General features: G+C 39.7%; 1 protein-coding gene across 2 annotated transcripts in view; it reads right to left on the reverse strand.

Annotated features, from left to right (window-relative positions):
* Positions 1-10,919, reverse strand: part of LOC139693408 (lachesin-like) — a 30,696-nt gene extending 19,777 nt beyond the window's left edge. For both annotated transcript variants that reach the window (XM_071591540.1, XM_071591538.1), the window contains exon 1: positions 10,534-10,919. Coding sequence is in view for 1 of the 2 variants with exons in the window: in XM_071591538.1 (XP_071447639.1) it covers positions 10,534-10,574 (41 nt within the window). In the remaining variant the exon portion in view is untranslated. The remainder of the gene's footprint in view (positions 1-10,533) is intronic.
* Between the last annotated feature and the right edge of the window lie 7,102 nt (positions 10,920-18,021).

The following is an 18,021-nucleotide window of genomic DNA, read 5'->3' on the forward strand; positions in this document are numbered from 1 at the left end:
TTTATCTCTACACGCCCTGTGGTAGTCAACAATCGACGTTCCCATTCCTCTCGCCTCTGATTAGACCTTGGAAGCAAGCATGCATGCATCCAAAGCTTTGGCTCACCCACGTCCTGTCAAGTACAGCTGACTAGAAATTACAACTTTCAGAAAGGGCATGACCAGAAATAATTTAGCGTTAAGTATAGTCTATAACAGTGTTTCTTAATATTTGATAAACTAATGAGAACGACTCCTAATGGCGCAAGAGTATCAGAACAACTTTAAATACATTGGTATCAGTCATCGTATTAGTAATCTTCCGCGTGAAGTTCGGTCATCCACGGTCCCTGAAAATTATTAAATACCCTTGACCACTTTCTCAACACAGCAACACAATAAAAACACCAATTTCCCCTCACGTTTCCCTCATCAGCTGCTGTTAGCCACCTTATCCCTACATGGAGTATAAAAATGTAAATTACCTTTAATTACTCGGTGCGCAAGGCATACTTTTCGCGTTCTACTCTTAATAAAAGTACTATATATTTGGCATCCAATTTGATGAGCAATTCGTTTTTTAGCCGAAATTATCGAGGAATTAAAAAGTTTCTGTGCTCTGGGAAGGAATACCATTCCTTCCCAGGGCACCGATTCATAAATTAGCCTATACCGTAATGATTTCCATTGTCTCTAAAAGCCAGAAATATTTAGGGTAAGTTTATCTCAATATTATGAAGTTATTGTAATATAAATGCATCTATGAAAGCCTTCCTTTCTCTCGCGCAGTACAGATACAAAATGCACGCAAAGGACATTCGCCTCAAAATAAGAATTTTCATGTTGATATTTCTTTCAGTAGGTATACAATATCTGATATGTTACGATCTCTTATCAGCAGTTGTCGATGCGAATCTTGCGGTTATCTCTACTGTATTCTCTTATTACCTAGCCTTTCATTTATTTGTGAATTCTTACTTTTGAATACTAAATATCTGTGTGTGGCATTCAATTTGCAGCCTTCCTCCCTGGTTCTTCCCACCAGTTCTTCTTTCCACTACTGATCTCAGGAGGCTAACATACCTTAGAACATCCAATTAGTTTCTCCTCCCCTTCAGGAGTTTTCAAAAACATTCATACTTGCCTCATTCTTCGTCGAAATACTATGTATTTGATTAGCTTCGCCTAATTCATCTTCATCGTTCCTCTTTTTCTCATCTATTGCCATTATCCTTATCTCACAATCGCAGAAAAGAATGCTCCAGGCATGCTTAAAAAAATGGTCCTTATTCCTTAGTCCATTCGGCTGACTGTTAGAAGACGTTTTTCTGATGGATTTATTGTACACGTATCGTCCCGCTACCGACTGTTTCTGGTTATCACATTTCCGAGGCCATTCTTCAAATATAAGATAGTGTAGCAGGCTATGAATCCTGGAAATGTTGTGGACTCCAAGAAAAACAGTTTGTATTCGTCCACCATTCATTTTATCACTATGGTAAGACGCTCGAAGGGTGAGCATCGAGATATTTAACGAGATGATGTATTGACTGTTAAATATGACAAACTCGGTAGTAAAAAGAAAAGTGGAAGAGCAGAGAATATATTTTTATTGTTTGGGGTGACAAAATTGTTCCACTCGTTTCACGTTATTACTGGTTGTTTATTGTCTTTGGTTTCATTAAACTGATTTTAGTTGTTTTTAATAGCCTTTCCCACCGCAAATGACCTTAGCTATCGGTCGCCTCTCCTGATAACAGCTAACTTTCCCACTAAGAATAATTTGCACGTCCAATCTAATCTCTCTCTCTCTCTAATAACACTGCTGTTTCATCAAGCAAAGTGTCGCACACTGACTTTCTCCGCGTACACCGTCCTTCACTTCCTTTTCCTTTTACATCTTTCTCACCTTATCAAAAAACCTTGAGGAAAGGGACGAGCAAGCACATTGTCATAATCAACGGCCGTATTTTAACACAAGCATCTTTTACAGGCATACAATCTTCATACAATTAATTTGCCTTTGCACAAACTTCCACTCTAGTTTACTTGAGAACATTTAACATTCTGTCCCTGGGAGCGTTATCAACTTATTTCCCAAATTGAAGTAGATCATTAAATTTGTGTATTCGCTGTGCTTTTTTACCAATATGAAACCTGTCCTCTTTTCTACACAGCTCTGAAGGAAAATCTTTTTCCCCTAGAGCCGTGTAGTTCTTGATCGATGGATACTATTGATTTCATTCTACCCTTATGCATATAATCCCGGGAATAACTTTTAAGCTTGTACAGTCAATCAAACTGCACGACTAATGCTCGCATTTATCAACCTCGATCTTCTACGGCTGGTATTTAAATGGAAAACCAAGTTTCCCCATTGGCATCATTCCAGCTGCATAAATAAATGTCTTTCTTTCCAACATACTTCATTATCGCGGAGGTCATTTCGTCTAATCGGGAATGCCTATGAGGTGTGGTAGTCTACTGGTAGAATGTGCAACTAACCTGAGGACCTGGTTTTTACTCCGGGTGACTCCTCTGAGCACTTGGCTTCCCTCAAGCTGTGTGATTTTTCGAGTATATGTATCAGGTCTTTACAGGAAACCACAGGCGGCAGGGTGAAAGGAACTGACGCCCCTACCCAGTCGCATGAATTGTGCGTCGGGCTTATTGCGTATACAGGTATTTGTCATCTGAAATCTACCCTCTCCTATCAAACCAACCTATGTGTTGATTACTCTTTTTATTGCCAGTAAAATTTTGATGTCAGCAACAAATTTTGTTTTTAATATAGGGTTTTGTATTCCTCCTTATCCTCCAATGTGCAGTAACACATTTTTTTCCAAATGTGAGATTTGTCCCTGTAGTTCTCCCCACTCTTCGCCAATTGTTCGAAATTAACTGCGCACTTCACATTCGCAATAGCGATGCATTTGTACCCGGAAGTGACAACTTACACTTCTAACGGCTGACTAAAGCTGTCATGTGACAAGTTATATCGCAAACGCCATTTTAAGTGTTTCCTTTATGTTTCACTCGCTTTCTTTGATGTACGATTAATTAAGAGGGATACAGAGAATGATCATTGATATTTTTATAAAATACTCATCCTCCACATGTTGATACCCCTCTCAAAGCAGCTCCCATGAGATGCAATGCACTAGTCCAACCATTTTTTACAGTCTTTACGATTATTTCTATGGTTCCTTCAAAATACCCTCATCGGTCTTCACTAAGAGTACGACTTCTGATTAAAAGCACTTCCGACGAAAATGTTTCTTTACATTAGGGAATGGGAAGAAGTCACATGGGGCAAGGTCTGGACAATAGGGAGCATGAGAAATACACTTCACATGGCTTTTTATGAGATACTCAGCAACAACATGTTCAGTGTGAAGTCACGCATTATCGTGTTGCAGGATCCAACCTGATGCTTTGAAATGTGACTTGATGCGATTGATATGGCTTTGGAAAAATTTTAACACATCCCCGGAGTACGTTCCATTTACAGTCGCATGCAGTAGTACAACATGCTGAGACAACATTCCCGAAAAATCAAAAATGATATGATCATAACTTTCCCAGCCGAAGCCACCACTTTGGTTTTTGGTTGATAGTGAAAATATTTCTACACAGAGCCTTGCTGATTCCCCTCACTTTGAAAAATTTAGCAGAGTTTCATCTGCTGTTATAACTTTTGAAAGAAACCGATCTTCCTATAGCATCAATTTTAGCTGCGAGCGAACGTCTTGTTGTCCGGGTATGAGCAGTCTTGGAACTCACTGCACACAAACACGTCACGTGTAATTTTCCTGCTACCGACATATAGATGACACCTACTGAATATTTCAATAATTATGAGAGTGATATTGACATTATTACATTATTCGAAGACCTTTCACAATCGCTGCTGCGATGTTAATGTTTACTTCTGTAAGAATAGTGAATGGAACTCCAGGTCCACCTTGAAATTGTTTTTCTCCCGCCTTTAAACATTTTAACACGTCTCCTTGCTATCCTATATGGAAGAAAACTCTTCAAAAAACTCCTTCCTTATGCTCCGGCTGAGAATTTGCAAAACATAATTTCAATACAGCGTCTTTGTGCCACTTCCATCATCGCCGTAAATAATTAAACATGTTTCAATTTGCTACAGCTGCTGCTGACTCAACACCGCCGTGAAATCAATTGAATTTGTGCCAAACATGTATCAGACATTAAGTTGCCTAACAATATAACATACAATTCATTATTGCATAAAAAATGTGAGACTAAAAAAAATATAACCAACTCTTTATTAAAGAGACTCGTGTTGTGTGCATAAAGCTTTATCTTCTGATTCGGGCACGAAATTATAAATGTTTGAACCATACAATTCTCATCAAATTATTGATACAAGATCCCAGAGGAGGCCGGTTCTCTTCCCACTCCGAAATCTGTGCTTACGGCCTGCTTTGATGCCCGAAAAAAACTGGAATTGGCATCCATTGAGCGGTGCCCAACATCACAAAGTCCGCATGTAATCTTAGTAGACATAATAAATATCCTTCCCACTACTTTTTCATTACTAAATGTGAAGCTATAATAAAATTTTATTGAACATTGACTGAATTATAATGGAGACTTTAACTTTTACGCTCTTAGTAAGGCTCTCAACCTGGATATAAAATAATTTCAACACATCAATTTCAACTCGTCGCATCGATGAGAGTCTCCCTCGAAATTAAAATGCGTGAAAATACATCCAATGAAATAAAAACATTACATTTCATTAATTATCACCGGAAGCACATGACGTCAAATTACGTACAGGTGTAAAAAAACCAACTTGGGGATGTTAGAAAAGAGAGCGCCGATCCATCGACTGGTGATACGTAATTATAAGATATTTTCGTATATCGTTCCAATTTTTAATCAAGACCGCTGCATTGTTGTTATATTCACCCGCAACCGTCCGAATCCTTTAATTATATGAAGCAGCCCCGACATTACATTAAAGATTACATCATTAAATCGTTGTAATTCGGGGCTTTTTAAATGTTAACTGACTAACACACGCCGAATTTTAATAATTTTATTTTGTTATTTATCTCGTAAACAATGAAAGCTATTTTCTCGCAAAAAATGTTCAGTAATCACTGAAATATTGGAATATTATCAGGTTAATAACTCTTGGCTCTCGATTTGCTAATAGACTTTTAATTTTACATTCAAATAGTTTGCCTATCAGTACACCGTAATATTACCACTGGTGTCTTGCTGCGCAAGTTAGTCTCAAAATTCGTATATGCCGCCATTCCGTCTGATATTCAACTAAAGTGAAGGACACCGAGGCCATGGAATGTTGGGCGCAATCAGAAATCAAATATTTAACAAGCGAAGTAAAAGTCCACAGCAATTATAAGAAAATATTGCATGAATCTACCTACGTACATAAGACATTATTTTCGGCCTTAGCTCCAATATTTACACGTGAATCAGCAGTTTTAGCCAACATTATGAAGAGAGAGCCAACTTCATGCCTATCCTCCAAAATCTTGTCATCATCCCTCTTTTGCTCTTCATCTTTGGAATGAGAAAGATTTTTGAGTCAGTCATGAAAGTATGAGTAAAAATAATTCGATATTTTCTTTCCACTCGTCTCAGATTTAAAAATATTTATCAAAGTTTCTCTCCACGAGTTTGGATTCGCCTATTTTTGAAAAAATTGATAATAAACGATTATCCGGAGTTATTTAACACGAAAGTCATGATTCACGGTAGAGCTCACGGGAAAAATTAAATATACCTGGAAATTCCCATTGAAAACGATCACAATAACAGTCAGTAAATGGATTGTTAGAAGGTAAATTTCCCCACTTCTGACTATCAAATGCTAACAAACATTAAATTCTCCACTGACAGCATACAATTTACTGTGCATTGAGAGACTTTGATGCGCAATGGTTTCAGCATTTCGAGGTTCACAAAATGAAATTTTTAGCATGGCCAACTTTTGGTCCGGGATTAATATTTTTATCGGGTTGACATATATTATTAAAAGAAATTTCACCTAAATTCACATCAAGTCAAATTTCTATTATTTTCAAATCTGTTCCATCAGCTTTCCTGAAGTCTGGCGATGAATGTTATACCGAGAACATTTGTTAACCAAGATGAAATGTTATTATGAAACATGCATAATTAATCAGTTTTATTACTATTTTTATTCTTAAATTCATTTATTTTGCGCTGAAATCTTCGCTAATAGTACATTTAAAGATAAAAAGCTTCTTTTATAAATAACCCAGTCAAACATGCTGCTGAAATCTCATGCTGACAAAAGATTGGTTTTGAAATAATGAGGATCAAATCAACAAATTTCCATCATAGTACTGCATATTACGTCTATTCAAGCTTTGCAATTTAATCGTACACACGCACCAACCAGTAGTAGTCTGACCTCTATGCACTGATTTTCTCATAAGCTTTGGAAGCAAGTGCCTACGTACTTATATACTACCTTGATCAAAAAGTTCCCGGAATAACCACCGTGTGGCGCTCCCATCGTTCCGATTTGAGTTCTGTTTTTTTTGTTAAATTGGTACATCTGTTGTTGATATTCCCTTTAAATCTTAGTGTCATAACTTGACATTTGCAAAAGTTACGTAGCCAAGAGTACATCTATCTCTGTGTGTGTTGGCGATTTTTTACAATTTCAGAAATGGATTTAAATTTGCAACAACGAACTTGTATTAAATTTTGCGTAAAAAACGGATTTAGTGGCGCACGGACGTTGGAAATGTTGGAAAAGTGTTTCGGCAACGATTCTCTAAAAAAAACGGTCGTTTACCAGTGGCACGAGCGGTTCAGAAGTGGTCGTGAGTCAATCGAAGATGATGAACGCAGTGGCAGACCATCGACATCGAAAGTCGGTGAAAAAATTGATAAAGTAAAAGAAATGTTGGTCAATAACCGCAAATTAACTATCAGAGAAATAGCGGAGGACTTGAACATTGCCTATGGATCCGCCCAAGACATTGTGGTTAATGATTTGGGTTTCCGTCGTGTAGCATGCCAAAAGACCTCAATTTCATGCAAAAAAGAGACCGTGTTGACGTCGCAAAAGACATGATTTGCGAGGCTGAATCCGATCCCACATTCATCAAAAGGATCATTACTGGAGACGAGACGTGGGTTTATGAGTACGACACGCAATCCAGACATCAGGCAAGTGAATGGCGTTCACCAAATGAGCCGAGACCAAAAAAACCACGTCGTTTTCAGTCAAAAAAGAAGGCAATGCTGACGGTTTTCATGGATTACAACGGTGTAGTGCATCATGAATTTTTGCCAGAAGGCCAGACAGTAAACAAAGAATATTATTTGGGCGTTATGAGACGTTTGCGTGAAGCAATTCGCCGAAAGAGACCAGAAATGTGGGCAGAAAACTCGTGGATTTTGCACCATGATAACGCACCGTCGCACAGTGCTATCATTATTCGTAATTTTTTGACGAAAAATGCAACAAATACCATCCAACAGCCACCGAATTCACCTGATTTGGCTCCCTGTGACTTCTTTCTGTTCAATCGAGTTAAAAAACCATTACGGGGAACGCGTTTTAGGAGCCGAGAGGAAGTAATGGAAAAATCGCAGGAAGCACTGATGGACATACCGAAAACCGACCGTAACTTTTGCAAATGTCAAGTTATGACACTAAGATTTAAAGGGAATATCAACAACAGATGTACCAATTTAACAAAAAAAAACAGAACTCAAATCGGAACGATGGGAGCGCCACACGGTGGTTATTCCGGGAACTTTTTGATCAAGGTAGTATGTGTGTGCTTACTACGACAACGCTGATGAAAGGAAATGTCTTCCTGTACCTTCAAAGAATCAAGAGATACGCCCTCTCGCAAAATGAGACGCCGACATCTCACACTCAATCCAAACGCAATCACATCTCACTGCGTTCCCCTGTTGCATGCATTCATAAATTATTTCATCACCTCTTGATAAAAAACATGATGTACTTAATTTTTACACGCCCAAGTGAGTATAAGAACAACTTTCCAACAATTGTGAGCATTTTGCGGACGGAATAAAAAGGAATTGGACCACTTTACATTGAGAAGATGAATTATCAAATGCAAACAATGGTTAGTGACATTCATCATCAGGGAAAAAAGGTGCGTATCTCACCACTAATAAATTCTTGGATGTGGGGTCGCCCTGGCTAAATTGTGCATAATTATTTTAGATTATTTTGACCTTAAGGTTCTGAAAGAGTGAGGATGAATCACACCCGTTCGGGTGACAAATTGGAGCTCTCGCTAGTATGTTGGTTTCAATGGCCAATTCTCTCTCTGCAAAAGAAATCGTCCTAGCAAGATACGGCTAATGCAAAAAGATCTTACTAGCATTAGGAATGAAGCCGCGATAAAATTACCATGGAGAGTCTGTCATGGCAGCACGATAATCGCAATTCTATCTGAGGTAAACTACTGAAGTATACAAATCCATGGAGTACAATCCACCATACGCCTAAGTGGAAAAAACAACGTGAACTTCTGAAATATAGTATACTCAAGAAACGGAAATTATTTTTGAGTTAAGCTTATAGGTGAGTTCTTCCGAAATGAGTTTTGTTTAATTAAGTTACAATTAACTTTTTATGCCTTGAAAAATCCTAAAGCTTTTTTTATTAATAGAAAACGTAGTTGTGGTGCCTGAGTACTAGTATCATCGTCATCGGTATATCGTCATCGGCCATATTAAGTACTTAGTATCATCATCATCGGTACGAAGTTTCCTTATTCTTGTAAAAAAAGGACATTATCTCAAAATCAATTTTTCACTCGGGCTATATTAGTTGCAGAGAACCCATTATGAGCTTACATATAGATTGTTCAGGATCTATTATGTTTAACTGTGGATTAACTATCCCTATTTCTCTGTTTTTGCACGCCCCCTCAACAGGAATCAGCTCTTTGCCGCTGCTGGCTATGGACGGCGTTAACTAAGGATGTTCCTCATTCGTCCAGTCCATCCGAATGCGCAGTACATCCAACGTTTGAAGAATGTCCTTCTTAACTAAATTTGTCATTATTGCTCCCTCTCTCTCGCGTTGAAATTTCCTTCAACAGATTATTCTAACCAGAGTTAAACATTCGTGTGACACACACACTCACTCACTTGGCCCCATAAGAGCCATCAAATGCAAGAAAAAATACCAGAGCATATGTGCTTCACTCTGGTTACGACTGCACCTTTTTTCTGATGAATGATTTTTGATTGTAAAGTATGCATCGTAAATAAAAACAATGTGACTACTTCCTCGCTAAACTTCAACGATTAATATGCATTTAGATCGAGTAAAGACATTCCACGTCACAGTGAATCATTTTTCGTCGTTCCAAACCTTGATAGGGTTATGTAAAACAATTTCAATTTACGAAATGTTACCTTATTAATTTTCCACAACAAAAAACTTTGAATGACGAAAGAGAGATTCAATATGGCTTGTTTTACAACAACAATTTGAGAAATCATTAAAGAATTTTTCACAAGTTAAACAAAATGCTCGCATTAAGAAGTGTTCGAACCCGCTAATTTTTCCGCCGCGATACCCACCGCAGTAACTGTGGGTGACGCCTGAAAGAAGTTTCAGAGATTTCGTTTAGTTCAATAAGTTGCACAGCTATGCGGCCAATATCTCCCAAAAGTAAACATTTTCGGGTCATGATGAACAAAGAGTGACCATGTCAATGAAAATGGCAGTGTCATCACGTACTGACGTAAGGGTTCCCCGTAGGAATTTTTCCAGCCCGCTTGGACCAACTGAACTCCCATTCCGATGCTCAAGTTATACTTTCCTGCTGGTCACTTAAGAGAATGTGGGATTTTTTTAAATCTAAAAATTTAGTACTATCCAGGTAAGGCACCAAGCCTATGGCAAAGTGTTTTTATATTAATGATCGCAACGACTTGCGATAAATATAATGTTACGAACCCCAATTCACTCATTTCACATTTTTTTCAAAATAGCACATTACAATTATGCCCATCGCTTCTACGAAAAAAAATGAAAAAAAAAAAGAAAAATGTGTTATCAAAAATTTAGGAGAACTTGCTTGGCCGGTTCCGTCGGTCCGGTGAAGTTTCATAATTGAAGCAGTAGTAGTTAGTTATTAGGGCAGGCGACGGACAGCAGAGGTCAATCTTAAAGGCTTCGCCAGAGGCTTAGGAGGTAATCTCTGGAATTTACTGCCCTCCTAAACCTGGTCCCAAAAGCAAAATAACGAATAAAAGCCTAACCATAGGTCACTTTGATTGCCATGCTGTTGATGAAAAACTTTATTCGAAGTACACAAAATGAAGAGTGCGCCTGAGACGCCTTGCGCTCAAGTGGAAAAAATCTACTTGAACTTCGGAAATGAACTCATGATATGTATGCGCGTAACTTTTCAGAATTCGAATAATACATTCTACATACGCGACTCAACGTTTGCGGCAAGAGGAAGCGGCGACCTGAGGTTGAAGATAAGACGAAAACACAATTTTACCTACCGAGATTTCACGACGGAATTCTCTGGCGAGTAGGTCCCCATCGCCCGGGCTGACGAAGTAAATCACGGGATCCCTCTAGGCGCATTCCTCCGTGAGCGCGGTCTCTTCGAGCACACCGAAATTCCACGATATATTCCAATTTGGGCGTTGCCGCCAAGTCCGACCTGAGAACTGATACCATCTTCCTTCAACCGTTCGGCTCGAGCAGCGGTCTAAACCTTTCTGTCAAGACTCGTCCCCTTTGTGCATGTGACAGTCCCTCGCCTCAGCGTCACCAACTTCCCCCGGCTTATCCCCCTCACTTCCCTCCACCGCAGACCCGCAGAGCCCTCGTCGTCCTTCCTCGACCTCCTCCTCCGCTCCTACCACAAGCGCTATCCCTTCTCTCTCGCAGGCCTACCCTTCACAGCTGCGTCCTTCCCTTCACTTCAGTGAGAATAGGAACAGAAGCATTTTGAGTTGAGAGGGGGGGAGAGAAGGGCGGGTGGGGGAGAGAATCGTGGGTGAGGAAGTGCGAGGGGTAGCGTAGGAGTGGGAAGAGGATTTCTAAGGGGAAGGGAAGCGTCTGGCGACTATTGGACGAAGCCCTCGAAGTTCGGGCACGACCATTAGCATTGCACGTGGAAAACATTTCGTATTTAGAATCTAAATGCGTCCAGGCCGCGAGGAGCGACACCGACCACCTGTTTAGCGGGGATCATCAAATGAGTGTGAGTGTCGGGCTGGTCAGTGTACACAACTGAACCGATTTTCCCGACGGCGGATCTCACAATGCTGAGCTCAGAAGTCTCGGGAGTGTACCGTGGTTGTTTTTCTACTTGAGCAAGCATTAGAAGTGCAGGGCACGAGTTAAAAATATCCGTAGCAATGCAATAGCGCGGGCAACGAATCATGAATTGCCGTAGCTCGGCGTTTTTTTCGCGGGGAGCCATCACTTGAGAGAGTAGCTCGATTGTCGCGGGCAGCGGGAGCTGAGGAATGCTCAAGTGCTAGTCTCCTCCTCCCTGCTCCCTCCCCACATATCTTGTCTCATACCATTGCTCTCCCCAAAAGACCATTCAAGCGTAACTTCCGCATAAAAAACAGCCCTCCAGCTACATCCAATGGGAACGCCTCGTCGCTTATAAGGGTAGCATGAAGGCTGATAAGGCAGAATTCGTTCAGCAAGGCATTCAACGAAGCTGATATACTCTTTTTGACATGTGACAGTGGGATAAGATACTAAATTGAATATCTGTCGATGAAAAATGCTGGATTAATATGTTAACATCCTTATCCTCTGAATCAATGAAGGAATAATGTGGTGTGATTTCTTCGCGCTACACCGAAGGAATCCCAACCGAAGGTTATTTCAACTTTCTACTCGACGCTACTACGCCCGTAATAATACAAGACCCAAAGCAATTGTTCTCGCCGCGTGTTAGGTCTGTCTAGGCAGCGCGTCACCTCAAGAATGAATAAGACGACCCGTTATCCACTTAACTTTGTATCCTCGAGCCAGGATTGGATCAGGTATGCGAGAAAATTCAGACCGCCGACTCTGACACGCCCAAGAAACACGTAGATTTTTGAAATTAGGTGATCTGTATTTCAGAAGTCTCACGAGAAAGGAGCTGAGTAGAAAGAGAAGACCAGCATGCTCACACGTGAGATGTATGCCTAATTGATATCCAATAACAATAATGTACATTTTACAATTCGCGGTTTATCTTACATTGAATAATCCGTTTTTCAGGGAAATCACAGCATAGTTGCATTTGTAAAAAATAGCATTTCTTGCCTCAGTTCATATAATTACAGGATTGAATGTCCTCATTAGCCTTGCCCCACAAGTAACACAGCTAAAAATATACAAACATAGCTAAATAACTATGATAATATACCACTATGAATAAACCACTGATTTTTGGTTTGGTCTCATAACTTCATTCTCCTTTCCTCTGTCATGATATCGTCCAACATGCTTACAGGTATTCTAACCATACCGGAATGAAAATATTCTTTAGGCCGCAAATGAAAGTAGCATATTTACCTACTCCGTGGCGATCTAAAATAAAACAATTGAGCATTATTTAAATGCATTTTTTCAATTCCCTTAAAAACTGAAAATAATGTTTGTTCAAAAAATACGTTGAGAATAAATCTTATGTCCAAGCATAGCATAAAACTTCTGCGGATTTATCAGCATCTACTTCTGAAAGGTTCATTGTAAATCTTTAAGCTACATATTTTTTTCATTATTGGCACCAATTATCGTCAAAATGTTTTTTAAATCAATCGCAAAAACCATTTTCAAGCCACAACTCAACGCCGCAGGGCCTTGCTCGAATTCGTCGTCCCATGCTCCTCTACCACTCCTGACGTCATCTACGGGGAATGCTCTCCACCCTTCATCGGGTATTTTCCGAGTTGGCCGGCAGGGTCCATGCCCTCTCAATTTTCATCTTCTCCTTGCAAAGCATTTTTTGTTTAGCGTCAAAAAACAGCATGTTCCCCGGAGATTACCGTACTACGGGAAATATACCCTGGAAATTACCTTGGGGCTGTGAGTTGAGTTTAAGTATCGACTGAAAATATGGGCCTCCAATCTTCGGGGAAAAAACTGTCTAGTCGCATTAACTTGGGGATGACGGCAATAGCATCTTTAACCTGTGTTGCAACATTTCCTCGGCCCTTCGACTTTTTTCTCTCTCACACCAGCTAAGAGCGGTTGAAATCCTAGGAAAGTTGGCGTTGGGACTCTCCCCCACCGGAGGAAACATGTGGTCATAAAAATCCATGAACTCAACCCAGAGAGATCGGGATATAAACAATCCTTGGAAATTCACACCACCCTGCGAAATGAAAATAAAGCATTAAACGGTGAGTGCCGGTTAGACAGAAACGTGAAGTCAACTAGACGCACTATGGCAGGAAGGGAGGCCTTGGGAGGGGAAAGAGTGTGTAATGCCTCCTCTTTCTATATAATGCTCGAAGGTTTTGCAATGCCGTACTGCAGAACTCAATAACAATCGACATTCGGTGATAAGAATGCGACGAACAATAGGCAGTTAGTTCAATGGTGTGTTGAAATTAGACCCGAGCACGTTGTCACGATGTGTCATTAGTACCCTTAGTTCGGAATAGTCGGGAATGTCAAGTAAGTGGAGTGAGATTAAGAATTTCGCGAAAGTTAACATTACCCCTAGCTATAAGTCTTCAGTTTCCCACGTGTATTACTCGAAGCTTTCTCTTCGCACAAAGCCTAAGTTAACAATGCCTTTAAATTATCTCCACACGCATTTTCCGTATTTGCCATATATGTCATTTGATCTCTCCTATTGACCTCATTCGAGTTTTCGTTCCACTAATTACGACTGTCTCGAAACACCTTGATCGGCCAGCGTAATCGATCCACTTGATATAAGCAAAAAACGACACCGCTTAGTTTCTGCCATTGCGTCGTTTCCTCTGGAGATTAAAAATCTTACCGCTTTCCGATCAACGCGGAGGCATAATATTTTGATTCCGTCATCAAGAAGAAATAGATTTATCTGGAAGGATGATCAAGTGAACATGGAAAACGCCGACTCACGAGTAATTGCGCAACGGAATTTATTCAACGAGACGAAAAACATTTTATACGTTACGAATTCATTAAATTGCTTAGTTTAATCACGACTACGTTTGACGGCTAATGTTTTCCGGAAGTCCTGAAGGGATAGGACAGTCTCCTTTAATGTCTAAATTCGATCAGGAAAAAGTGAAGTTGTCAAAAGAGATTAATCAAGATTATAAGACCAATCAAGATTCGCGCTAAAAGTTATAGGAAAACTTGAGAGGATAAACATTCCATCTATTCATACGCGATTCCCCTGAAGGACATCTCAGAGGAAAGGTCATACATGTATTCTTTGCCGTAAATGTAATACATGTGTAAGAAGAAACGAATTATTTCACAATGAAAATTCTCACGTGACGTGAATAGATTAGAAATCTGATTTTCTTTATCCGCTTAAGGAAGTCTTCCGATTTTTTTAATTTGATACGTGCCTTCGGATGCAGTTTCCTGCGTCGGGAAGTCTTCGATACATGATATGACTAGAAAACTTACAGCGGATTGAAAACAAGGACAACATCTGTCTATATGCTTCTATCCTTCTCGAACCGATTACCCGTGTCCCGCAATGCTAAGCCGCATGACTCACTGTCTAGAGCACTTCCGAAGCAACGATCAAGCGAGAACGATACAATCAGAGAGCATGGGTGCGTTCAGAATTCTATGTTAAAATAATACCGAACAATCTGCCACACCCTACGAATTTAAATAACATAAAAGGTATATACATGTTTGTTTTTATTTTGCAACAGTAGATCTCACGCTTAGTACAGATGAGAATTAAACAACTCAATACTCTACTTAACAAATATTTAAAGATTTAATAATTCCTAGCTATGGATCCAATAGTGCTATTTTTGAATGAGTGTACATGGTCATGTAATTAGACAGTCAAAATTGAAAAAAGATGAATTGAACGCGATCACTTAAAGAAGTTTTATTGCAGTTTTTGATACTGCAATATCATTAAAGGCATGTACAAGCACCTTTTTCCAGAAGGATTAATCTCTTTACTTAATAAATAAGAGGGAAAAATATTTATTTATTTATTTTATTTATTTATGTACCCTAAAAGCCACCGCTAGTGTGTGTGGCAAGGGGTGAATACACACCAGGCTAATTTTAACCCAAACATGACCCTACCGCGGACAATGTTATTAAAATGCCTTATCTTTCGTGGAAAAAATGACTTCTTAAATCTGTTCTACACTTAATCCCTTTAATTTTACTGACATGATCTCTCCTACCATATTACGGTGGGGGTAATAATACATTTTCAACATCACTGCTAACGAGGCGCCCTTCCAATTTATGCATGAGCTTCAATCTGTTAATTCCCTTCGCCCCGAGAGTGATTCCCAGCCTAGCCCCTCTAATATTTTGGATACGCTACAAAGTTTATCATTAAAACGTTTTGTAATATCTAACTTCTCTGCACTGCACGCGATCCAATTCGGCAATTAATCCAACTTCATGAGGATCCCATATACTTGCAGCATATTCTAAATTAGGCCTAACCAACGACAGTCGACATTTCTCTTTTACATTTTTATCACATTTACCAAGTACTCTTCTAATAAATCCTAATTTTTTGTTAGCTTGTCCACATATTCCCCGTATGTGTTTCACGCAAGAGAGATCGTGAGTGAGGGTAACGCCTAGGTATTTAATTTAGTCCACATATTCCATTTTGGTGTTCCCAATGCGGAAGGCGTTCGGAAGGGAATTGCTCTTTTCCGAAAAAATTATCTCTACGTACTTTTGTAAGTACATTTGATTCTAATCGCCAAGTGTCGTGTCATGCATTCGTTTTATATTATTAAATATAAAACGAATGCATGGGCGTTCATGAGGAGAAAGGAATATGAAAAGCCACCAGTACATTCAAAATAATTATTCTTGGAAAAATAATTTCTGAAAAAAGCATTGCTCACTCTCATAAGAAGCGCACTTAAAGAATCAGCTCAATTATTTTTTTCCACATAAATGTAAGTATTTATGAGCGCTTTCTGCAATCGGCGTTCGCCCTCGACAGCATACGCACACGGCAAATCCTCTTTTCCCTCCGAGTGGTGCGTCGGAAGAAACCCGTCGGGGCGGAGGTTTACTGGTGGAAGGTTAGTATTTTTTTTCCCGCCTTTGCGAAATTCTTAAGTTAGGGTTTTTGGAAGACAATCACTCGCTCCGAGGCATTCCCCGCATTTTCTCGGCTCTCGAATTTATGGAGGACCCGGAGGGGGCAAATGGGAGGAGCAGGACGTCAAAGCAGCCGTCGCTTGCAGAAGCGAGTGGTTGCGTGGCCAATACAATGTCTCTCCCCCCCTCCCCCCTTGCTGAGAGGCCACCACAAAGTCCGAAAGAATGAGAGTAATTGCCCCCCCTTGAAAAGTTAATGGTAGTCGTTTAACTAAACGCGTGCACGTGGTTGCGCGTGTCCCTCTTTGCCCTCTTTGCACGTGCAAGTGTTATGGCGGCAAGGAAACCCCACCATACCTAGAGGGGGATGCGTGCTCAAGGGAGTGAAGTCTCAAAACCTCATTTTTTTTCCTCCGTTTATTGCCTCTCAAAGTAGATATTCCGAGTAGGTATCAAAACCGATTCGGTTTCCCGTAAGAGGGCAGCAGGAAACCAGTTCGAACTGATTCTCGCCGTCGTGGAATCCAGACATTTGGGTAATACAAAGGGGATCATATTTCAGAAAGACTTGCACCCCACATAAGAGCTTTTCCCACACAGGGCGTGGGTTGAATGCTCAAGTTGAGCAAGCTACGGTTATGAAAAAACTATGAAGGCCCCTCTTCGCTCCCTTTTCGAAGAGAATTTTCCGATAAAAACATGCATCAAATTAATTTCACTTCTTATGATATCATCTGACCATAGACGCTTTTTTTCCGGGACGGCCGGCTCCATTTACGATAATTATATATTTTTTTACAATCATTATTATTTGATGGGCGGGGAAGGATGTTCTACATGTGATTACCTAGTGGATAACGACCACATATCCTTCCCTGGTTTCACAACGGAAAAAAAATAACACGAACTGTGGATTATAGATAAAAGACAATGCCTTCGCTGATGCCTCAAAGACACGTGGACGACAGACCGATGACGCCACTATTCAAATTTTGATTTCTTCATGGTATACAGTCAGGGAATTAATGCTTCTTTACTCGGTTGCACGATTAGCTACAACAACGAATACTTTTCGGACATCGCAGACTTTATTATTATTTTATTCATAGACTTTTTTGATGTGTACTGAAAGGGTAAGCTATGGAATTTAATGAGAAGAAACTTTTATATGATATGACGTCACACATATTGAGAGAAATGTTTCACGAATCGCTAACCTGATTTAGATCCCACACATAAGTATTAATCATTAATCACAAGTTAACGATGACACTGTCTTCAAGCTGTTTATCGTTTTAAACGCGTTTAAAACCCTTACGTTCAGGGGAAACATTGTCATCGACGGAAGGCGGGGACTAGGAAGCCACCGGTGACAAAATGAACCCCTCTATCAAGAACGCACTGAAAGAATGAAATTGAAACCAGAATTAATATAGAGTACTAAATTTCTGTTTTATTCACAATTATTGTTCGTTCCCTAAACTCCCCGAAGAATCGGAAACTTTAATAGATCAGAACAAAAGTTGGTTTGATAGTCAAAGATACTAATGACGATAACAAAAAGGTAAACCAAATCTCATTGTTTTTGTACTGTTATTAAACAATAATTTGTTAAAATGTTGGCATGGATACATTTTAAAAGTTTTAAAGGCCAAGTATTGTTCTATTATTCACGTTGTACACCTGTACGCCTGATGTGCGCTACAAAATTTAAATATTAATTAATGATTCAGCCGACAATTTATAAATTCAGC

This window comes from Hetaerina americana, unplaced genomic scaffold, assembly GCF_022747635.1.
Source record: "Hetaerina americana unplaced genomic scaffold, ioHetAmer1.1.p SCAF_49, whole genome shotgun sequence".
NCBI classification, from domain to species: domain Eukaryota; kingdom Metazoa; phylum Arthropoda; class Insecta; order Odonata; family Calopterygidae; genus Hetaerina; species Hetaerina americana.